Source organism: Panthera pardus, unplaced genomic scaffold (genome assembly GCF_024362965.1).
Source record: "Panthera pardus isolate Hobbes unplaced genomic scaffold, ASM2436296v1 HiC_scaffold_15, whole genome shotgun sequence".
Lineage (NCBI taxonomy): Eukaryota > Metazoa > Chordata > Mammalia > Carnivora > Felidae > Panthera > Panthera pardus.
This window is the reverse complement of record NW_026526710.1, coordinates 14,548,396-14,572,751: the sequence shown is the minus strand read 5'-3', so window position 1 is coordinate 14,572,751 and position 24,356 is coordinate 14,548,396. Positions and strand designations below refer to the sequence as shown.

General features: G+C 40.4%; 1 protein-coding gene across 1 annotated transcript in view; it reads left to right on the top strand.

The window, feature by feature from the left end:
• Nucleotides 1-24,356, top strand: part of LOC109277431 (sodium/glucose cotransporter 1-like) — a 57,219-nt gene that overhangs the window by 11,097 nt on the left and 21,766 nt on the right. Inside the window, exons 5-9 of the mRNA XM_019467084.2 lie at nucleotides 8,526-8,630; nucleotides 10,489-10,594; nucleotides 11,857-11,937; nucleotides 16,445-16,665; nucleotides 23,365-23,500. Coding sequence (XP_019322629.2) covers nucleotides 8,526-8,630; nucleotides 10,489-10,594; nucleotides 11,857-11,937; nucleotides 16,445-16,665; nucleotides 23,365-23,500 — 649 coding nt within the window. The remainder of the gene's footprint in view (nucleotides 1-8,525; nucleotides 8,631-10,488; nucleotides 10,595-11,856; nucleotides 11,938-16,444; nucleotides 16,666-23,364; nucleotides 23,501-24,356) is intronic.

Below are 24,356 nucleotides of genomic sequence, written 5' to 3'. Positions count from 1 at the left end.
GACAGCTGGGTGGTTTAGTTGGTTAAGTGTCCAACTCTTGATTTCAGCTCAGGTCATGATCTCATGGTTCATGAATTTAAGCCCCATGTTGGACTCCATGCTGATATTGCAGAGCTTGTTTGGAATTCCCTCTCTCTTCCTCTCTCCTTCTCTCTCTGCCTCTCCTCTCTTCATGCTCATGCTTTCTCTCTCTCTCTCTCAAAAATAAATAAATAAACTTAAAAAAATTTATAATAAAATGTATGTAGGAGATAAGGGGATAAATACATGTCAGTGACCAGCTGAGAGAGAACAGAGACCATCTGGCCTGCACATCTGTGAAGATATGTGGAATAACATCATCAACATGGTGGAATAAGAGCTTTCTGCCATCTTCCCTCAAAGAACACCAATTCAGTAATCACCCACAGATAAGAGGGCCTTTGTGGAAGACCAGAATTCCACTAGAGAAGTTCTAGCACACTGTTGGAAAAAAGAAAATCGAAGACTGGATGTAATGAAGAGAGTGAGAGGAAGAGTTTCAGTGTACCTATGTCCCACCCCTTCCCCAAGGTGGCACAGCTAAGTGCCAGAAGAGACCTTCTCAGCCTGAAATTTCTCCCACAGGGGAAATTGAGAGTATGGGAGTAAGTGCTCAGCAATCTAGTTGTGCAGAAGTCTGCCAAGAGGACCCACTTGTTTCTCATCCCATCCAGAATATGGAGGTGTGCCGCACATCTAGGAGGCTGGGGAGTGGCTGAGAGAACAGCAGCCATGGCTCTCAGCCATGATCAGAGGAACATGAATCCTACTAATTACTTTGCAGACTTATCAGGAAGCCTGCCAGTGAGCCGCTGGGGTCTCCTCACCTATAGATCCCCTCAACTGGCCCAAGGGCACCCCAGCATGCCACACACCTCACCCACATGCACCTCCACCCTCTGGCCAGCTCTCTTTCTGCATCCCTGATGGTGGCAAGAGCAAGTGTTTTTTGTAGAAAGTTAGTGAGCATTCACAGAAAGCCATACTGACTCTGTGGGATTGAGGAAAGCACACTAACTTGAGCATTCAGCATTGCCCTAGGGAAAGCAAGCAAAGGGAGGCTGTCAGAACTTGGCCTGGCTTTGCAGGATCAAGAGAAGACATATAATCTTAAAAAGGATTCCCCCCAAAAAGGAATAAGAAATGTGGAGCAGGTGTATCCATAGAAAAAGTCTGAGAAAGCCTTGGAATTTCTAGCAGAGCTTAGAGAAGGTATTTCTCTCCTAAAGCCAGTCAGTAAAGATGTGGAGGTGACTGCTTCCTCAAAGACAGTAATACAAAATTTGAGAAACATGGGGCCATCTGGGTGGTTTAGTCAGTTAAGTGTACAAGTCTTGATCTCAGCTCAGGTCTTGATCTCAGGGCCATGGGTTCAAGCCCCACATTGGGCTCCACACTGGGCATGGAACCTACCTAAAAAAAATTTTTTTTGAGGAACATGAAAAAGCAATGAAACATGGCACCACCAGAGGAGTACAGTTTTCTAGTAACCAATGCCAAAGAAATGGAGATCTGAGATTTGTTTGATAAAGAATGCAAAATAGTTGTTTGAAAGAAGCTTGGTGAGGTACAAGAAAATACAGAAAGACAATTCAATAAAATAAGGAAAACAATACATGGAGGAAATGAGAAGTTTAGCAGAGAGAGATCATGAAAATAATCAAACAAATTCTGGGGCTGGAGAATACAATGAATGAAATGAAAAGTGCAATAGATCACATAAATAGCAGGCTGGATCCAGCAGAAGAATCTGTGAAGTAGAAGACGGGTCATTTGAAATAATTCACTCAAGGGGGACAATGAAAAAGTTAAGAAAGTCTATGAGACTATGGGATACCATTAAGAAAAACAATATACACATCAGGGGCTCCCAGAGGGACAAGAGAGGGAGAAAGGGACAGAAAGCTTATTTTAAGAAATAATGGCTGAGAACTTCCCAAATCTGGGAAGAGATTTGGATATCCAAGATCATAAAGCCTATGGGTCCCCCCACCAAATTTCAACCTAAAACTATATTCTTTTTCTTGTAATGAAAGTGTCTAAAATCAAAGGGAAAATTTTTTAAACAAGAGAAAAGTCTTCACATACATGGGAACCTCCATAATGATATCTGCAGATTTCTTAGCAGAAGCCTTGCAGGCCAAGAAAGAGTGGGATGATATATTTAAAGTGATGGAAAAAAACCCTGCCAACCAAGTATACTTTACCTGGTAAAGTTATCCTTTAGAAATGAAGGAGAGGGGCACCTGGATAGCTCAGTTGGTTAAGCATCTGACTCTTGATTTTGGCTCAGGTCATGATCTCACAGTCGTGAGACTGAGACCCACATCAGGCTCTTTGCTGGGCATAGAGCCTGTTTAAGATTCCCTCTCCCTCTGCCTTTCCCCCACTTGCTTGCTCTCTCTCTCAACTAAATACATATTAAAAAATAAAAATAATTAGGTGTGCCTGGGTGGCTCAGAACATTAAGTGTCCAACTTTGGCTCAGGGAATGACCTTGCAGTTTGTGGGTTGGAGCCCCATGTCAGGCTCTGTGCTGACAGCTCAGAGCCTGGAACGTGCTTCGGATTCTGTGTCTCTCTCTCTGTCCCTCCTCTGCTCACGCTCTCTGTATCTCTCTCAAAATAAATATTTAAAAATAATAAAAAAATAAAAATATTAAAATATAGCTATAATTATTTGTTAATGGATACATAATATAAAAAGAAATTATAACATCAAAACATAAAATGTTGAGGTGGGGAGTAAAAGGTACAGTTTTTGTATGTGATCAAATTTATCACCTTGAAATAGACTATTACATCTATGAGACATTTTATGTAAACCCCATGGTAACAAAAAAGCAAAAAGTTACAGTAGATACACAAAAGATAAATAGGAGGAAATGAAAGCATACTTCCATGGAAAATCATCAATTTGCAAAGGAAGACAGCATGAGGAAGAAAATAACAAGGGAACTACAAAACTGCCAGAAAACAATGAGTAAGATAGCATTTAAGTCCTTATCTTTCAATAATTACTTTAAATATAAAGGAATTAAATTCTCCAATCAAAAGGCACAGAATGGCTACAAGGATTTTTTTTAAGTAGTGTGGTAACTATCATTAACAATACTGTGTTATATGCTTAGAAGTTGTAAGAGAGTAAATCTCAAAAGTTCTCACCATTAAAAAAAAAGGTAATTATATGAGGTGATGGAGATATTTACTGTGATAATCACTTTGCAAGTATATGTATATAGGTATCACTTACTGTGATAATCATTTTGCAAGTATATGTTTATCAAATTGTGTTGTACACCTTAAACTTACACAATGTTGTATGTTATTATATATCCATAAAGCTGGAAAAAAGAAAATGTATGTAAAAAAGCATAAAAGTAGCAAAGATACTCCTATCAACGAAAAATAATAAAGATTTGCCCTCAAATATCAAGACTTACTATAAAGCTATAGTAATTAAGACAGTATGGTATTGACACAAGAATTAAAACACTGACAAGTGTAAAAGAGAAATAACTAAGGAACGCTCATATACATGGACTTGGTTTATGACATCAATGGCACTGCAGATCACTGAGTAAAGGAGGGTCAATTGATTATCATATGAAAAAAATTAAATTGGATCCCTATTATACACAAAAATAATTTTAGATTGATTAAAGACTTAAATAGGAAAGGCAAAAGATTTTGAATTTTTATAAGGAAGTATAGAATATCTTTATGTCCTTGAGGTAGAGGGGAATTTTAAAGTAAGATAGAAAAAGCTCAGATCCCTGGCTGACCACCAAAGTACAGATGCATGCATGAGAACCCAGGGAGCCAAAAAAAAAAAAAAAAAAAAAAGACAGAAACCAAAGGGAGCTCTGTCTTACAGAGACAGAGCTATACGTGTGAAATCTGTGACTTTACAGTGCCTAGGACTGAGTACATTCCCCAACCCACACAATGTAGGCAGTGGAGAACAAGTCTTACCCATAACAGAGGAGAGAACAGGGGGCTAACAAAGCAACAGGAAACTTTTGTGGGAGCACCAAAAACAAGGGAGACAAAGAGGGAATTAACTTTGAGTATAAATCAAAGTTTATAAACTTGGCATAAATTCTGCATGAAACCTTGACTGACTGTGAGACTACTCAAGTGCAAAGAAAACCTCCATAGGACCAGGCTAAATTAGCAGCAGCTAGAAGCTGAAAAAACAATCATAGACATCAGCAACTATAAACTTCAATGTAGGAGTGGGAGGTGGGATGACATGAAAGATGTTGCAGTTTGAGTCCAGGTAAGTTAATTGCCTACAAAACAACAACAACAACAACAACAACAACAACAACAACAAGAAACAGCAATCTTCAGAAGAACAAAGCAGATTGTGGAATGCTACATCATATGATCTATGATGGCCAGTCTGCAACCAGGAATTATTAGACACACAAAGAAATTGCAATATAAATGTGACCCACACTCCAGAAGAAAAAGCAGTAAATAAATGAGCAGGCCCGGATGTTGATTTAACAAAAAAAGGCTTTGAACCTACTATTATAAATATGTTCAAAGAAATAAAGGAAAATGTGATACTAATGAATGAACAAATACAGCCTCTCAACAGAGAAACTGAAACTATAGAAGAGAACCAAATGGAAATTCTAAAGTTAAAAAGCACACTAGCTGAAATGAAAAATACATAGGAGGAACTCAACAGCACCAAAAAAATGACAAAAGAGAGAATCAGTGAATTCAATAAGAATTACCCAAGAGAAAGAACAGAAGGGAAAAAAATTTGAAGAAAAAGGAGCAAAGCCTCAGAGACCTGTGATACAATATCAAGTAGTCCAACGTACATGTAATTGGTATCCCAGAAAGGAGAGCAAGAAAGAGGCAGAAAAAAATTTTTTGAAGAAATAGTAAGAAAGTATCCCAAGTGTGGTGAAAAATGTTAATTTTCCATGCAAAAAGCTTAACAAACACCAATGAACACAAAGCTACACCTAGGTTAACATCATAGTCAAACTGCTAAAAGTAAAGATAAAGAGGACATTTTGAGAGAACTAAAAGAAAATACATTATATGCAGGGAGGAAATGATACAGGTAATGGATGACTTCTGATCAGATACAATGGAAGCCAGAAAACATTAGGATGACATATGTAAATACTGAAAGGAATAAAAATATGTCAACCACAAATTCCATATCCAGCAAAAGTACTCTTCAAAAATGTAGATGAAATATATACAAATATCAAATAATTATTTGTACACCTAAAGCTAATTTAAAAAAACCTTATTGCAAAACAAAATAAAGAAGAATAAAGTGATTAAGTAGGGAAAGATTTCTCAACCAGAACACAAAAAAACCTAAAACCATAAAGGAGGAAATTGATATATGGGACTTCAAAATAAAATTTTTGTTTTTAAGTTTATTTATTTATTTTTAGGGGCACCTGGGTGGCTCAGTTGGTTAAGTGTCATACTTCAGCTCAGGTCATGATCTTGCAGTTCGTGAGTTCAAGCCCCACATCGGGCTCTGTCTGTGCTGACAGATCAGAGCCTGGAGCCTGGTTCAGATTCTGTGTCTCCCTCTCTCTGCCCCTCCCCCACTCGCACTCAGTCTCTCTCTCTCTCTCTCTCTCTCTCTCTCTCTCTCTCTCTCTCTGTCTGTCTCAAAATAAATAAACATTTAAAAATTTTTTATTTTGAGAGAGAGAGAAACAGGGCACAAGTTGGGGGGGGAGGGGAAGAAAGAATCCCAAGCAGGCTCTGTTTCCAGAACAGAGCCCGATGTGGGACTCAAACTCACAAACCATGAGATCATGACATGAGCCAAAGTCAAGAGCTGGACACTTAACCAACTGAGCCACCAAGGCACCCCTAAAATTTTATTTTTTTAAGTTTATTTATTTATTTTGAGAGAGGGAGAGAGTGCACCTGAGCAGGGAAGAGGCAGAGGGAGAGAGAGAGTCCCAAGCAGCTTATGCGCTGTCAACTTGCAGCCCGACATGGGGCTCAGTCTCACAAACTGCAAGATCATGACCTGAGCCGAGATCAGGAGTCGGATGTTGGGGCGCCTGGGTGGCTCAGTCGGTTGAGTGACCGACTTCGGCTCAGGTCATGATCTCACGGTTTGTGGGTTCGAGCCCAACGTCAGGCTCTGTGCTGACAGCTCGGAGCCTGGAGCCTGCTTCGGATTCTGTGTCTGCCTCTCTCTCAGCCCCTCCCCCACTCATGCTCTGTCTCAGAAATAAACATTAAAAAAAAAAAAAAGAGTTGGATGCTTAACTAACTGAGCCACCCAGGTGCCCCATAACCTTTAACTCTTTGAAAGATATTTTTTTTTATATAGTAGGAAAATGCTACTTAAGATACCACTGTTCCAGAATGACTAAGAGGAGAAGAGCTGGAGAGGGTGTGGGGCAAATGGGATTCATACATTTCTTGAGGGAATACAGAATCACATGGCCGTGACACTTTGGCAGTTTGTTCACAAATTAAACCTGACCACCCAGTCAGTAGTATTTCCCTGGACATAGATCTTTACCAACCCCAGAGAGATGAAAACATTTGTATACACACAAATTTGTACATGAAGCTTCATAGCAATTGTGTTCCTAATAGCCAAATCTAGAAATAATCTAAATTACAGTAAGAGAGTAGAAAAACAACATGTGATGTGGTATACTACTCAGCATGAAAGAGGGATCATGCAACAATGTGGCTGAATCTCAACCAAGAACATGAGGCCAGTGAAAGAAGCAGGACATTAAAAAGTACATAGTAAATGATTCTATTTATTTAAAATTCTAGAAAAGCAAATCCGTGGGGACAGCTAGGACCAAGGGTGGGTTGAAGGCCTTAACTGCAAACCCTAGGGGGTTTATGGAGGGCATTATGAATGATTAATATTTTGTGAGGCACCTGGGGGGAGCAGTGGGTTAATCATCCAACTCTTGATTTCAGCTCAGGTCATGATCTTATGGTGGTGGGATCGAGTATCGTGTCAGGCTCCACACTGAGCATGGAAACTGCTTGGGATTCTGTCTCTCTGCCCCTCCCTCCCCCCATAATAAATAAATAGATAAATAAAATCCATCTTAAGAAGAGAATGATTAATATTTTTAATATGGTAGTGATTGTATAATTGTGTACATTTTCCCAAACTCATCAAACTTTACATTTAAAATGGGAGAGTTTTATGTGCATAAATTATGCCTTATAAAACTGTTAAAATTTGTAAATATTTGTAGAGCGGCATTAAAAATGTGAAAGGCTTATTTGCCATGTTGTCTAGCATCTGCAATGGTGAAGCCATAATCCCAAGGAAATTACCTCAGATTATGACTGTATTTTGGGATAAGATCTTCAAAGTAATAAAATGAAATGATTAGGGTGGGCCCTAATCCAGTATGACTTTATAAGAAGGGGAAATTTGGACACAGACATGTACAAAGGAAAGAGAATAGGAAGACACAGGGAGATGACAGCCATCAACAAGCCAAGGAGAGAGGCCTGGACAGATCCTTCCCTCACGGCCCCTAGAAGGAACCAAGCCTGCTGACACCTTGAACTTCTAGCCTTCAGAACTGAGAGATAATAATATTTCTGTTGCTTAAGCCATTCTGTTACACTCTGTGACAGCAGCCCATATGAGGATACTTGGGATAGAAGTGGGACAGTATACATTTAACAAACATTTATTCACCTACTGTGAGCCTGGCACTGCACTTGGGTCCAAGCATCTAATGAACAAAGAGACATCTTGTGCATGCGTGCATCCCTGTCGTGGGGTGCACGCAGCCTGAGACCATGGAAATCGAAATGAACAGGATTGTTTGGGGCAAACAGCACACACATGAGAGCACATGGGCACAGATGACCAGGTTGGAGAGCTGTTGAGTCAAATTCTGTCTCTCCTTAAAATTTTTTTTTAATGTTTTTATTTCTTTTTGAAGGAGAGAGAGAGAGAGACAGAGCATGAGTGGGGAAAGAGCAGAGAGAGAAGGAGACACAGAATCCGAAGCAGGCTCCAGGCTCTGAGCTGTCAACACAGAGCCGACGCGGGGCTCGAACTCACAAACCGTGAGATCCTGACATGAGCCGAAGTTGGTTGCTTAACCGACTGAGCACCCAGGCGCCCCAAATTCTGTCTCTCCTGAGTACTTGTTATATTTGTAGTATGTGATAAGGTATTTGAATTTGCTCTAGGATTATTTCATGAAAGTGATTTGTCATCATGAGACATCTTCAAATGGCTAGATTTCCTCCTACTTTCAGGAGATTGCTTCTTGAAGACAATACTATTGCTTCTCCTTTCTTATTTCCCCCATCTTAACTGGTGGCATGGAATCCAAAGCCAGAGTGGGTGACCCTGCTGCAACTTCTATCCCTGCCCCCCCCCCACCATCAGCTGTGTCTCTATGATGACCAGCACATTGTGATCAAGGCGCATCCCTGTGGGTCTGCCTCTTCTGGCACTCTGTCTGGTGGTGACTTCTCTTATTGCTTGTACAGGTGATGACAATGCCAGAATATTTGAGGAAGAGGTTTGGTGGCTTCCGGATCCAGTTCCTCCTTGCTATTCTGTACTTATTCCTCTATATCTTCAATAAGATCTCGGTGAGTTGTATAAAAGCCATCCCAAGAAACAAAACAAAACAACAAAAATTCAGTAGGTAGGATGGTGCTAGATTGGTGTCAGCAGTTCACTCTGTGGCCCCATAAGTTACTTACGTTTTCTTCTGTCTAAGCTAGAGCAGAGAAAAAAAATAGCTTAGTAATACTTTGCAAAAAATAAAGGCAGGGGCATCTTATTTGTCTCCCAAGCCTCAGTTACAGGTCCCTCTGCGTTTCTAGAGAACCTTGGCCTTAATCTATGTCATGTCATTAAGTGATGTCACTCCTCTGCTTAAAACAATCCAGGAATTTCCACCACCCTTTCAAGAAAACCTAAGCCCCTTGTTATGATCTGTGAGGATGTTCTGTTCTAGTCCCTGCCTCTCCAGCCTTGTCTCCTGGTCTCCTCCCCTGTTCTCACCAGGCTCTGGCCCCACTGCCTGCCTTATGTTTCTCAAACCTGCCAATCTTATTCCCACTGAAAGCCCCTGACATTTGTTTCACACTGTGTCTAGAATGTACCCCCCCTCAAAAAAAATTTTCAAATATCACCTCCTTGAAGAAGCCTTCCATGGGTGTACCTAGTCAATCTCTATTTCATTGTTATGTTTTGGTGGGTTTTTTTTGTAATACTTGTTACCATGTGAGAATAATTTATCTGTTACCTTTCTGATTATCTGCCTTCTCCACTTCAGTGCAAGCTTGTTGAGGCCGAGAGCCTTGCCTGGCTTGTTCACTGCATTACCCACTGTGCTGAGAAAATTATTGGCACCTAAGGCACTTGATAAATGTGTGTGTGTGAGTGTGTGTTTAACTGACTGAATGAGGGGCGTCTGAGTGGCTCAGTTGGTTGAGTGTCCAACTCTTAATTTTGGCTCAGGTCATGATCCCAGGGTCATGTGATCGAGCTGTATACTGAGGGTGGAGCCTGCTTAAGATCCTTTCTCTCTCTTCCTCTGCCCCATTCCCCCACTCATACTGTCTCTATAATAAAAACTATAAATAAATAAATAAATAAATACATGCACGCATCCATACAGATATACAATGTGAGTATCACCTATCACACTACATAGAAATTGCCTATTTAGTTTCTGTCACTAAATATAAGCTTCTTGGGGGCAGCAACTGAGTTTTAGTAGCCCCGTGTCTTCTGAACCCTGTCGAGTATCTGCTATGCTGGTGCACAGTAAACATTTGGTGAATAAATGGATAGATGAATAAAGGGAGGATCTCTGCCCATTGCATCCCTACTTTGGAGACCAGAATAACTAGGCAAGAGATTAGCCAGTTAAATGATATGCAGATGCTTTAAAATCAGTGCCAGCCAAACCAGGGATCAACAAATCCAGCCTGCAGGCCAATCAACCTGATGTTCTGCTTTGTACAGTCCTTGAGCTGAGAATGGCTTTTTATAGTTTTAAATGGTTGTGGAAAGCAGTGGCAGTATGTGGCCTGCAAAGCCTACAGTATTTATTATCTGGTCTTTTAGAGAAAAAACTTACCAGCCCCTGTTGAGCTGTCCCCTTTGCCTCTTCCAATGGCAGAACTATAAGAACAGCTCACTCTCTGAGCATGTTCCCTGTTCTAAGGGTCTAGAGAGGAATAGGCTAAGTTTTGTATGAACTGAATTCATTGGATTGACCCAAGCCCTAAAAGTGCTGACCTTGGTTGAACTCATGGGGCATAAGCCTTTTTTCCCAACAGAACTTGGGTAGGCCTCACCCCATGTCCATTAGTGACGGAGTGAATGTGCTAACCATAGACCACTTCCTGCAGATGGCTTCTAGGGTCTTTATGATACTGCTGTTGATTGAGCTGGAAATGAAAATGCAGCCTGTTTCCTTTGTACTCATTTCAGGTGGAGATCTGTACTGGTGCCATGTTCATGAGACTGGTTTTGGGGTTAGACGTCTACCTGGCCACCATAATCTTGCTGACAATTATGGGCATTTATACCATCACAGGTGAGGTTACTGTAACCACACAGGTATTTATACCGACACAAAAGCTCTACTTTTTTTTTTAATGTTTATTTTTGAGAGAGAGAGAGTGTGAGTGGGGGAATTGCAGAGAGAGAGGGAGACACAGAATTCGAAGCCGACTCCAGGCTCTGAGCGGTCAGCCTGGAGCCTGACGCGGGGCTTGAACCCACGAGCTATGAGATCATGACCTGACCCAAAGTCAGACGCTTAACCGACTGAGCCACCCCGGGCGCCCCAAAGCTCTACTACTTATAGTGGAGTGCTAGTAGACAAGGAGGCAGAGGGTCTCAGCTTTTGCATTTTCCCTAAGTCTATAGATCATACTGCTAGGCCTGAGGGGGTGGAACAGTGAAAATAATGGAGGCAGGGTGCCTAAGTGACATACTACCTCTAGAAATCAGATCAGGCCAGTGGGGGCTTTCTAAGGGCATTGGCAAGGATGGCAGTGATCATGTTTGGAGCGGGCCATCATCTGACACTGCAGGCTGCTAAGTAAAAGAGTAGAAACAGAAAAGGAATTAGGGGGAGGCGGCAGCTTCAGTCATCCTGGTCACCTGGTAACCTGGTCAGGCCATCAGATAGCATCTTTTATGTAGGCAATTCTGTCCCAGAGTCTCTGCCTAAGTTTTGAGAGCGGGGGCCCTCATCACTTGTTTTTTCCAGCCACAGTGCAAATCTTGGATGCTGGTGAGCGTCCCTGGCAGTTTACCACTGTCTGAGTGAGGAGGATCAGGGTAGGGAATGGAATGCACTCAATTAATGGCTCTCAATGCACAAGGGAGTGGGAGTTGGGGGTTTCTTCCTAGGTGACATTTGGTAATGTCTGGATACATTTTGGGTTGTCCCAACCAGGGAGGGGGGGTGGTGCTGCTGGCATCTAGCATGTTGAGACCAGAGATGCTGCTAACTGTTGCTTCCAAACTGAGATTTTGTGATTAAAGATGTACTTTTTTGCTTAGGAAAACTACCAGCTTTTCATTCATCCAAAAAATGGGAAGTAAAGGGAAATTGGGACATAGAAGGGCAAGATAAGAATCCAACAAAAGATTATGAGGGATGTTAAAGAGAGAACACAGGATGTACCAAGACTAAGCATGTTATTGTAAGACCTACTGACTTAAAGGTACAAAGGTGTGAATGGAGAGATCTGGAAGGAGACAAGCATGTAGAATAGGGATACAGAAGTGACTTGCAGCAGAGAGTCTCAAATGTTGCTTTTGTTTCTCTTTCTCCTACCTATTCAGGTGGTTTTGCAGCTGTAGTTTATACTGATACCTTACATGCTGCTGTTATGGTTCTGGGATCAATCTTGTTAATGGTCTTTGGTAAGTCAATCTTGGAAGACTGGGCACCATGGCTGGAATCTTCCAGTCTGATTGCTGTCTGGGGCCATTTCAGCACTTTCATCTTTTGCAGATGAGGAGACTGAGGCCCTCAGATCCCTTAGAGCATTATCTCAGGTCACACAAAAAGTTGAGAAGTAAACCTTTGCTCACTTCAGAAGACGTAGAAGTGGTAATGACAAACTGTAGTGCTTTGGGACAGTGATCGACTGGCCCACCACACTCATCCCCACCTCCATGCCTCAGCCCATGCTCTTCCTCTGCAGTTATAAGCCCCTCTCCTTTTCATCCACACAGTTAAATCTACCCATCAAGGTCAACAGAAGACCCACCTCCAAAAATGTGATTCTGTTATTATTCCATCTACATGTCTTTTCTTCTGTGGACTCAAATCACTACTACACACACCTTGATATTTTTGTGATACATACCTTGATTGTTCATTGATTGTGTCATATAAATAAATCATACCCCTCAGCTCCAGAACTTCTTAAGAACCAAAACCATTGTATCCTGCACACAGTGTGCAGTCTGAGGCATATGGTAGGTGCTTATTAAGTGGTAAGAATGAAAATAATAACTAACAGAAATCGAGTATCAGGTACCACGTAGGCATTTATCCATATTAATCTTCACATCACTGTGATGCATAACTACTATTGTTATCCCCATTTTACAGATGAGGAAACTGAGTTATTCAGTTAAGTAACTTGCTCATGAGACACACTAAGAGCAGAAATCATAGCTGAGTCTCTAAACACCAAATTCCACTATGTGAACTAACATATTATAATACCTGTAATGGCAAATACATTTAACCTTAAAATGATAGTTTTCTCCCACTAGCTAAGATAATGACCTCAGTGAGGATGGTGTTACCCACTGCTCCATGGGTCAGAGATTGGTCTTACATAAATCTAGAAGGAAAAACTCTTGTCTCAGGTATTGAAAAATTATTGAAATGGTACGTGAATACAGTTGAAGGACTGTGGTTCCGTAAAGCATGTTGTTGAGCCCCATTGAATGAGAAATGATAGAATCAAACAGAGTCACGTAGTCCTCACTCTTAACATTCAGTAAGCATTAGTGTGCCGTGAGGTGTACTCAGAGCTATATCGCTGAAACACAAAATACACATCAGGCATAATCTAAGGAATTTTTTTAATGAATTGGGAAGCACTGACTAATTTAAATGACAAAACCCTAAACTATAGAACACATTAAGCCATTGTTTTTAATTGTGTACTAGTGTTAAACATCAACATTTTTAAAATCTGCCACCCTCACCCCAATAGTTGAAAATGACATCTGACTAAACTTTAGGAGCAGGTGGAATATTCCACTTAATGTTAGCAATTATATCTCTAAGTAATTATATATTCTTTACTCTTATAGACTGAATATTGGTCTCCCTCCCAAAATTCATATGTTGAAATCCTAACCCCCAAGGCGAAGCCATTGGGAACTGATTAGGTCATAAGAGCAGAGCACTCATGAATGGCATTAGTATCCTTATAAAAGAGACCTCAGAGAGCCCCCTCACTTTTTCCACCATTTGAGGACACATTGAGAAGATAGCCATGTATGAGCCAGGAAGGGGATCCTCACTAGACACCCAATCATCCAGCACTTGACCTCAGACTTCCTAGCCTCCAGAGCCATGGGAAGTAAATATTTGCAGTTTGTAAGTCACCCAACCTATGGTATTTTCTTATAACTGCCCAAACAGACTAAGACTTTTTCTGAGAAATGTAATGGGATTTTTTTTATAATTAGGGCATTGATGTTGGTAGGTAAACTATTTTAAACTAATGGAATAATTGTTTTCTTTTAAAAATATACAAGATCTTATACATCCAAATGAGTATTGTCCAAACTAGTCACCATGAGACCCCATACACATCCAGCTGCAATTTTTTGTTTTTAATTTTTAGGTAGTACACACACAAGGTAAACAAAACAAAAAGGTACACAGTGAAATATTCATTGCTCTCAGTTTCTCAATTCAACTCTCCAGAGACAACTAGTATTATTAGTTTTGTATATATCCTTCCAGATATATTCTTCATGTATACAATCTTTTTTTTAATCTATGAGAGACATATTTTAACAGAATCAAAACAAAATTTTGCAGCCTGTTATTCCACCACTGGTTCTATATCTTGGGCAAATTTCTATGTCCGTGAATGGAGATCTATTAAATCTTTTTGTTTTTGTATTTGTAGTAAACTTTATTGAGAAGTGCACAAGTCAAAGTATGTAGCTAGATGAGATATCACAAAGTGAACACAGCCTGGTAACAAGTACCCAGGTCAAGAAGTTATCTTTTTTTCCCTTGCTTTCCAAACTTTATACCTTTTGTTTCCTTTTCTTGCCTATTGCACTGGCCAGGGTCATTAGTACAGTGTTGAATAGAAGTAGAGACAACAGACATCCTTGTCTCTTTGCCAATTTAGAGAGAAATCTTTGGATATTTCACCATTAAATAAATCATTTGCTGTCAATTTTTGGTAAATACTCTTTGCCAGGCTAACAAGTTCCCTTCTAGTCCTAGTTGGCTAGAATTATCATGAACGTTTTTTTTTTTTTTAAGTTATTTATTTTGAGAGAGAGGGAGGGAGAGCAAGAGCAAGAGCACACCAGTGGGGGAAGGGCAGAGAGAGAGGGAGAGAGAGAGAATTGCAAGCAGGCTCTGTGCTGTCGGCACAGAGCCCGACATGAGGCTCATACTCATGAACTGTGAGAACATGACCTGAGTTGAAATCAAGAGTTGGATGCCTAACCGACTGAGCCACCCAGGTACCCCTATCATGAACAGGTTTTGAATTGTAGCAAGTGTTTCTTCCACATTTACTGAGATGATTATATTATTTTTCTCCCTTATTCTGTTAACATGGTGAATTATATTGAATTATTTTTCAGTGTTAACTCAATCTTGAATTCCTGGAATAAACCCAGCTTTGTTGAGACATACCCTAAATTATCCTCCAAAGTGGCTGTATTAACATATTCTCAGCAATATATGTCAGAATATGTGTTCCCTACCCTTACAGCCAATAATTGATGTTTTAAGCCTTTTTAAAAATTTGCCAAATAGGGGAAGGAAAAAAAAAGTATCTCATTCTTGTTTTAACTGGAAGTTTCTAGAGACTGGTGAAGTTAAGCATCATTTTATATACTTAGTGGCCATTTGGAGTTCCTCTTTTGTAAATTACCCACTCATATTCTCTACTATATTTCTTCTGAGTAGTTTCCCTTGGCTATTGGTGTATAAGAGTTCTTTATACATGACACAAATTTCTTCTTTTGGCCTGACAGATTTTTAACTTGATTTCAGTCATATAAATTTTAAATTTTGAGGTCAAATTTACCAACTTTCCTCTTCCTTTTTGTGACTTGTCTAAGAAGGTAGACTAACTCAACTCTCTAGTTCTGTAGTTCATGAAGATATTGTGTTTTTTTCTAATAACTTTGTAGTTTAGTATTTTGCTTTCTTTTAATCCGTATGGAATTCATTTATAGAAGTGCCATGAGGTGTCTTCACTCAGTATTCTTTTATTGACTACTTTCAACTCTAAATGATTCTGAACACATTTCAATAATCAAATCTGTATCAAAGGAACATGTTTTAATATGCCAAAATAAAGGGAATTTTTTAGTTAAGTGGAACTATGGGTGTTTTGTGCCTTTTAAAAACATTTTTTTTTAATGTTAAGATTGTATACCACTTAGGATATTGACAGATGAATGCTATGACTGAGGAAAATTTCAAATATGACATTTTATAAACATTTTGTTGGCATTGCAGGAAAGTGAATATTAATTTCTATTCTAGCCAAGATTCTTTAGAAAGCTTGTGATAGAACTTTAGTTCAAAACTAGCATAAGCAAGTAAATACCTTCTTGGCTCACGTAAGTAAAAATTCCAGGGGCACAGTACCTTCAGTTATGCCTAGATCCAGGGTTCTGAATGAACCAGGTAAACAAGAGAGCTTCAAACTGCCAGACTAGCTCAGAACCCCAAAGAAAGGAAGAAGGCTTTTTTGGTTCCTTAAGCAGAAGTCTCCTGGGACAGATTCTGATTAGCCCAGTTTGGGTCTCATATCTATTCCTGACACATCAGCTGTTGCCCATGGGACAGAGCATTGGCCAGGCCTGGGGCACATGCCATATTGGAATGGTGGACAGTTTGATGAGGCCCACCTAAGCGACACAGGATGGAATGCAACTGGAAAGAGGGGTTCTGCTACCAGAAGCTGGAGTGGGGGGGCGGGGCGCACACAACCACCAATGTCCACTGTACTCCCATTTCTCTTTGGAAGAGATGATGTCTTTTTTTAGGCACATACAGTTTTGACTATTTTTCAGTCCATTGTGCTTTTTATACTAGGTACAGTCAATGAAACTGGGTCTCACTTTGTAATCTTGGGTCTTCAAACATATGTTATTGTGTGGTGTAAGATACTGATAAATTTTATCATGTTTTAAGCCTTTCAGGAAGTGGGAGGATACCAGGAGCTACTGAATAAATACCCACATAGTAAGCCAGACCCAATCCATGAAGGAAATTGGACTGCCAAGCCAGAGTGTTTTATTCCTCGCCTGGATTTTTTCCATATCTTCCGAGATCCCGTCACTGGAGACCTCCCATGGCCTGGAATTGTCTTTGGCATCTCCACCCTCTCCTTATACTACTGGTGCACTGATCAGGTAATTAGACGTGGTGCAGGTGAAGTGACTACATTGGAGGCTGGTCGGTCTCATTGCATTCTAGGCTTTACCAGTCTCTATAGGCAACAGCGGGCCTGACTGCACTCAGTGATCAGGTTTCCCTTCCAGTCTTTACTTATTGCCTAAAGAACTTCATAAGAAATTCTGTTTAAAAGGAATTTCACTCACAGTCCCATTATAACCCATCATCTATTTTCATTGTTTCCTTCTTCCCATCATTATCACATGAAAAACATGTCAGTTTTCCCCAACTGAGTCTGTAAATTAAATGTAACCAATCACTATTTCAGCTGGATTTTTTTAAGGACTCAAATTTATTCTGAATATTATATGGCTCACTATCAATGGTAGCTCATTAAATAAGCTATGAAATATTCACATGGTGCAAAGGCAATAGAGAAATGAAAAGAAAGTACAGCTATACACAATAACATGGATGAATCTTCACAGCTTGATTTTAGACACAGAAGGCTAGGCACTGCATGATTACATTTTTATAAAGTTTAACACAGGCAGTGCTAACTTGTGTCATTTAGGAATACATAGTAATTGGCATATATATAAAGAAAAGCAAGGAAGAAATAAAGTAGTCATGAAAGCAGTCATATCTGGAGCAAGGGAAGGGGTTGAGATGAAAAAAAGTCCCATGTAGCAGCATTATTCACAAGTACCACAAGGTGGAAACAATCTAAATGTTCACCCACCAATGAATTAATAAAACAGAATGTGTATCCATTCATTGGAATATTATTCAGCCATATAAAGGAATGAAGTAGGAACACATACTACAACCTAGATGGATCTCGGAAACATTATACTAAGTGAAAGAAGCCAGACAGAAAGATCACCTAATGTATGATTCCTTTTATATGAAATGTCCAGAGTAGGCAAATCCATAGAGATGGAAATCCAATTAGTGCTTGCCAGGGGCTGGGAGAGAAGGAATGGAGGGGGACAGTTTAATGGATGTGTTTGTTCTTCTGGAGTGATGAAAAAGTTTTGAAAGTAGAGAGAGGTGGTAATTGCATAAGATTGGGAATGCACTAAATGCTCCTGAATTGTTCGCTTTAAAATGGTTAACTATATATTATGTGAATTTCACATTAATTTTTGCAAAAAAACAAAACAAAACAAAAAACAAAAAGCCACAGGGAGGCTTCTGGGGTACCTGCAATGTTCCATCTCGATTTGGATGGGTGTTAGACTGTATGCTGTTAATGTGCTACCGTGTACTTTCATATTTATATCACAATAAAAAAATACTTTCATATTTATATCACAATAAAAAAAAGGTTTAAACATTTTGTGGAAGAAGAAAATGCTATAAATCCCTAACCCAAGTTTGAAACTGAACAACAAAGGGAGAGAACTTGCCAAACCAGATATTTCAACATCTACAAGGTAGCAATAATAAAAATAGTTTGAAATATCCAAGAATAGACACACAGACTAATGGAACAGAATAAAGAGGTCAGGCAGATTTATGTACTTATAGGAATTTAATATGTATCTAAGGAGGCTTCAGAAATCAACAGGGGTGTGGGGCACCTGGCTGGCTCAGTTAGTAGAGCATACAGACTCTTGATCTCAGGGTCATGAATTCAAGCCCCAGGTTGGGCTTGGAGCCTAACTTAAAATAAAACTAACTAACTAACTAACTAACTAACTAACTAACTAACTAAATGAATGAAGAAAGAAAGAAAGAAAGAAAGAAAGAAAGAAAGAAAGAAAGAAAGAAAGAAAGAAAGAAAAATGGGGGAGATACATACTCTTTGTTAGAAAACTTAGTTGTTAGAAAACCAATGGACTATCTGGAGTAACAAAACTTCACCCCCAGCCAGCACTTAGTACAAAGGTAGACTTCAGGTGGGTTAAAGACTTAAATGTGGGAAGTGAAACTATGCGTCTAAGGAAGATAACAGAATATTTTTAAGACATATCAGGGAGTACAAATCATACTGGTTTGATTACATTACATATAAGTACTTTTTATTTTTTACTTCTTTAAGTTTATTTTTGAAAGAGAGAAAGAGTATTGGTGAGCATATGAGCAGGGGAGGGGCAGAGAGAGAGGGAGGGAGGGAGAATCCTAAAGGAGAAAGAGAGAATCTGGTCAGCATAGAGCCCAACACAGGGCTCAAGCCCACGAACTTTGAGATCATGACCTGGGCCAAAACCAAGAGGTAGATACTTAACCGACTGAGCCACCCAGGGGCCCATACACAATAGGTACTTTTTAACAAAGAGTATCATAGATAAAGTCAACAGATGACAGATTAGAGAAGATTATTGGATTTATCATGAATAAGAAACAATAGCAAATCCATAAGAAAAAGGAGCTCCAATAGAAATGTGGGCAAAAGATAATGACAGGCCATTTATAAAAAAGGAAATTGAAACAAGCATTAATGCTAACAAGCATATAACCCAGAGTTATCACATAAGTACAGCTTAAAACCACAAGAAGCCTGGCAAAATTAGAAAGATTGATAATGCCCAGGTCAGCCCTCACACAAGGGCTCCTGGGTGGCTCAGCCAGTTAAGCACCCAGCTCTTGGTTTCAGCTCAGGTCATAATCTCGTGGTTTCATGAATTCAGGCCCCAAGTTGGGCTTTGTGTTGACTGTGTGGAGCCTGCTTGGGATTCTCTGTCTCCCTCTCTCTCTGCCCTTCCCCCACTTAAACTATCTCTGTCTCTCTCAAAAAACAAAAACAAAAACAAAAAAAACTCGTGTACTTCTGGTGGAAGTATAGACTGGTGTGATCTGTTCTGGAGGGTAATCCAGCAGTATTTTATAAAAGTAAGTATATCGTACTCTGAGCTAGCAGTGGTGTTCCTCAGAAGCTACCTAAAATATCCTCATGCAAGTTCATGAGGGACTATAATATGCAATGTTGATCACAATGTTGATTGTGCTGGTTACAACTAAGTGGGTAGATAAAATGGCATGGGGGCAGTAAGACTGTGGAATACCGTGCAGTCATGAGAGCAATGGACTAGATGACTTGTAGCAACACTAAAGGGTCTTTAAAATGTAGTGAGTGGAAAGACAAGAAATGAGATCCAGAGCACAATACATGGGTATTCTCTCCAATATAGCTCTGAGGATTTTTTTTTTATTTGTATTTTTGCCGATCTATTTATCACATGTTTATTGATCTTTCTGTATTTTTCTTTTCAGTTTCTTCTGCAAATTTAAAAGTTGCCCCTGGCCTTTCACTTCTGACAATGGGTAAACTAGATTTCCTGAACTACCTCCCATAACAAAATTTTCTAGTCCTACTGGGTAAAATGTAACAAGCATCTTTTTGTAGTCATAGCAAAGCTCATAAGAAAGGAAGAAAATCTCCAGAGGCCAAAAAACCAAAGAGAGTAGTGAACTCAAGAGAGTTACGCTGAGGGGCACCTGGGTGGCTCAGTTGGTTAAGCATCTGACTCTTGGTTTCACCTCAGGTCATGATCTCACGGTTGGTGAGTTTGAGCCCCACGTTGGGCTCTGCACTGACCGGGTGGATCCTGCTTGGAATTCTCTCTCTCCTCTCTACCCCTCCCTTGCTCATATTCTCTATCTCTTTCTATCTCTCAAAAATAAGTAAATAAACATTTAAAAGAGAGAGAGAGTTAAGCTGACACTAACACCTATGGTGCCCTGAGAGCATTTGCCAAGCAAGGATTTCCGAGGCTTAGGTTTAACTGGCCAGGTGAGAACAGGAGAAAGGCCTTGAGTTCATGAGTGGTGAAGAGTGAAGGTTGTTACCTCAGTGAAAAGGTGGACTGGGAAAATATCTGCCCACCAGCAAGGAGAAATAGCTGAAAACAAACACACAAACAAACAAACAAACAAAATCAACCTGGGCCCCAGGAGGAAGAAAAATTCTCCCCTGAGAACTCACAAGGGAAGACTAGCCTTCCTATACATTTAGGTGTTTAATTTAAATTTTTAATTTAATTTAATTCCCTGAATTGTCAGGGAAACCCCATGGGAAGAAATGAACATAAACTCATCCAAAATTTGTTACACATTGACCCGGCAGGAGTAATGGCAGATTTTCCCTGGAGAGATGCACCCTCAGCCGAGGTCTTGCAGGATTCCCACAAATGAATGCCTGCCCAACACGAGCCCCTAAGCTGAAATTAGAAGACACGGAAGAATCAAACCACCTTGAGCCAGAAACAGCAGAATTAATACCCCCAAACTTCAGAACATTGAGGTATACAATACCAAATACAAAAAAAAAAGTTTAAAGAAATAAAAATGGAACTAAAAACATTAACACCATTCTACCAAAATGATCAGTCAGATTTGAATAATCAAACTTCTAGATATGAAAAATAGGCTTGCTGAAATGTGAAACTCAGTAGCTGTTAAAATAGCAGATTAAAGGAGCACCTGGCTGGCTCAGTGGGAGGAGCATGCAACTCTTGATCTCAGAGTCGTAGATCACATTAGGTGTAGAGGTTACTTAAATAAACATTTAAAAACTAGCAGATTAAGCATAGCTGAAGGGGAAAAAATAGTCATCTGAAAGAGATAACTGAAGAAATTGAAAGCACAAAGCTGGAAAGTATGAAAGGGAAACAAAGTGACATGGAAGAGAGAATCAGGATTAAAATATATCTCGTTGGAGCTCCAGAAGAAAAGGAGAGAGAAGCAATATTTTAAGAGAAAGTGGCTGAGAAGTTTTGCCATTGCTAAAAGAGCAGGAAGCATTGGATTCCAGAATCACAGTGAATCTCAAGCAGAAATAATTTACAAATCCACACAAAGAAATGGAATGAAACCGTAATGAAAGTTCAGAACATCGAAGACAAGGAGATTTTGAAAGGTACCTAAGAGGAAAGATTACTGATGAAAGAAGACAGTTATACCAACAACGGGCTTCTCAGCTGCAGACATATAACCCATGGCAGAGGAGTAAAATTTTCAAAGGCATTGAGGAAACTGTCACCTCTAAAGTACATGCCCAGCTAAGGTATTATTCATGACCAAGGGCAAAATTAAGACATAACCTTCCCTAAAGAAGGACTGAAGGATGTACGTTAAAAAAAAAAAAAAGAAAAGAAAAGAAAAGAAATACTCATGAGCAAGAAAAATAGCAAAGATAGTGACAGGTCCTGAGCAAATGGGCTGAAAAATAATAATACAAGTACAGGAAGTGAAAAATAGAACAAAACTAAAATATTGGACCACAGTTTGGAGTTAAATCTGTCTGTGGACTCTAAATTGTTCAGAAGGGTGGGGATGTTGATGTGAAGACTTGTATTTGTAGACTTGAAGTTGTATCTATGTGAAAATTTTACAGGTCATTATTAAATACACAGAAGTAGAATACATAACTTCTAACTAGCAAAGAAAGTGACTTAAGAAAAATGTTTGATTAAAAGAGAAGCAAACAATCTGAGGGAAGGAAAATTAACTTTGGGCCACCACCATTTTTAAACAATAGTCCTCTCTTTGCCCCACTTTGTAATATATGATAATGTACAAAAGTGCTTAGGACTTCCTACATGGATGATGTACTGCCTTTCTGATCACCCTTGCCTCAGAATGAGAGCCAACTTTCTGTCCTTGCCCTCCTCCTTCATCCCCTCTCTTGAGAGACTGGCTCTTCTGTGCACTGGGCTAAGTAAAGACCAGGAAATGCAGCCTGGCTGCCCACCCACACCCACTCAAGTGGAAGCCTGCGTTCACTGAGAGGCCAGCAACAGGATACCAGTGGACCTCCTGAGAAACAGTACCTGTTGCATGAGGAGCACCACTTTGGGACTCTTCCTCCTATTATTAAAATGATGCATTTGGACAATAAACAAAACATAAAGATGACCATCCTGCCTGCTAATTTTACCATGCCAGGATTAACCACTCTAACCATGTCACTTTATTCCTGTGCACTTTTTTTCTCAGTACAGAGCCACGGTGTACAGCCTGCTGTTGGATCCTGTATGCCTTTTAGTTACCATCACACTGTGAGCATCTTTCACACTATCTAAATGTTTTTCAGAAACGAACTTTGAGTACATACATAATACTGCATTGTTGTGATGCACCGGACCATGTCTTTATGTGCTTTCTTAAGTGCTTCTCCACCTGCCAGCTGTAGCATTCTGTTTGGCCTGAGTGCACACTGCTTCTCATGGCAGGAGCACTATGAAATGGGTCGTGAGACATCTCCTAGGAGATTTTGCATTTTAAAGATCTATACTGGTTCATTTCAATTTAGATGAACAAAGTTAGTCCCAGTTCTGAAAATTCATTTGGTGCCGGGGACCCTTTGCTTTGATTGATGTCACAAGGGCCCTCTTCCTTCTGGCCCCACAGGGACAGTCTGTGCCCTCTAGGAGGGAGTCTCGTCCTTGCCAGGGGACAGTTCATAAGCACTGTGCCTCTGTAATTGGTTTGCAGTGCTAACAATGAGGCCAAGGTCACGCACACCATTCCTGTCCCTTCAGGCAACTGTGCACTGAGCAAAACATGCTATTGGTCACGTGCATCTCCTCTGGCCCTGCCTGCCCTGAAGATGCCTGGACGATTGGGGTGAGCAGCTTAGCAAGAACCCACCAGAGGGCACATCCTGCTGCTGCAGCAGGTCACAGTTATCCTGTGTGTGCCGTGGTAGCCCACACTTGATTCACTGATAGCTCCACCCCCCACCTCACCCATCTGTGTTTCCTTGGCAGATTTTTGTCCAGCGATGCCTGGCAGGGAAGAACATGTCTCATGTGAGAGGCGGCTGCGTCCTTTGTGGGTACCTGAAGCTGCTGCCCATGTTTAGCATAGTGATGCCGGGAATGATCAGCCGCATCTTGTTCCCGGGTAAATTCTTAATTCTGATGTGTTCACACTGATCTTCTGTTTTCTTAGAGATCTAGAGGACGTTTAGGGTCATCAGGCCTCCCACAGTATTGGGAGGTGTTGAGATGCCCCAGATTCCTTTCTAGGGAGCTAAGGGGTTCGGATTAGGGATGCTGCCGAACAGAAGTCTGGCAGAGACCATGGATGTAGGTGGCAAGAGAGAAATTCCGTGCGAAGAGTTCAGGCAGGGAAGAGCTGACCAATGCTCCATGCAGCCAGAGCCCAGTCTCTGCCAGGGCTTGGAGGCACAATCTGCAGGAAGGCTTACTTACTCCCCTTGCACTGATGCATCATCATGGCATGCACGCCTTTGTGCCAGGTGCTGTGCTGGGGATCTGAAAGATGCTATCACTGCTCACTTAGACCTTGAGGAGGGCTTGTCAGAGGGGGAGCTTTATGTAAACCCCCAAAGTGGGTCTGACTCAGGCCCACGTTCTTTCTACTAAATGCCATTAAAGCATCTCTGTTTCCCTTAATGAGCTATCATAATTCTGCGGATGTCTTATTCCCATTTCAACCTTGTCTTACTAGCCGTACTGTCTCTCAAGGTACCAGGTTTGTTTATTCATTAAACCTTCATGGAGCACTTTCTCTGATAGGTGCAGCCACTATCGCAAAGCAGATGGCTTCCATGGGAATCTTCTGCTGCTGATCTTTGACAAGGCCAAACAGAATGTAAAACACTTTTTATTGCTAAGTAACAGGTGCAGGAGACATCTCTAAGCCTAATTCATCCTTCGTTCTGCCCCAAGGCATGCCTCTTTTTAATCCTAATTCCCTTCCAGTTTTAACAGAGAGAAAGGCCTTGTTTCAGCAT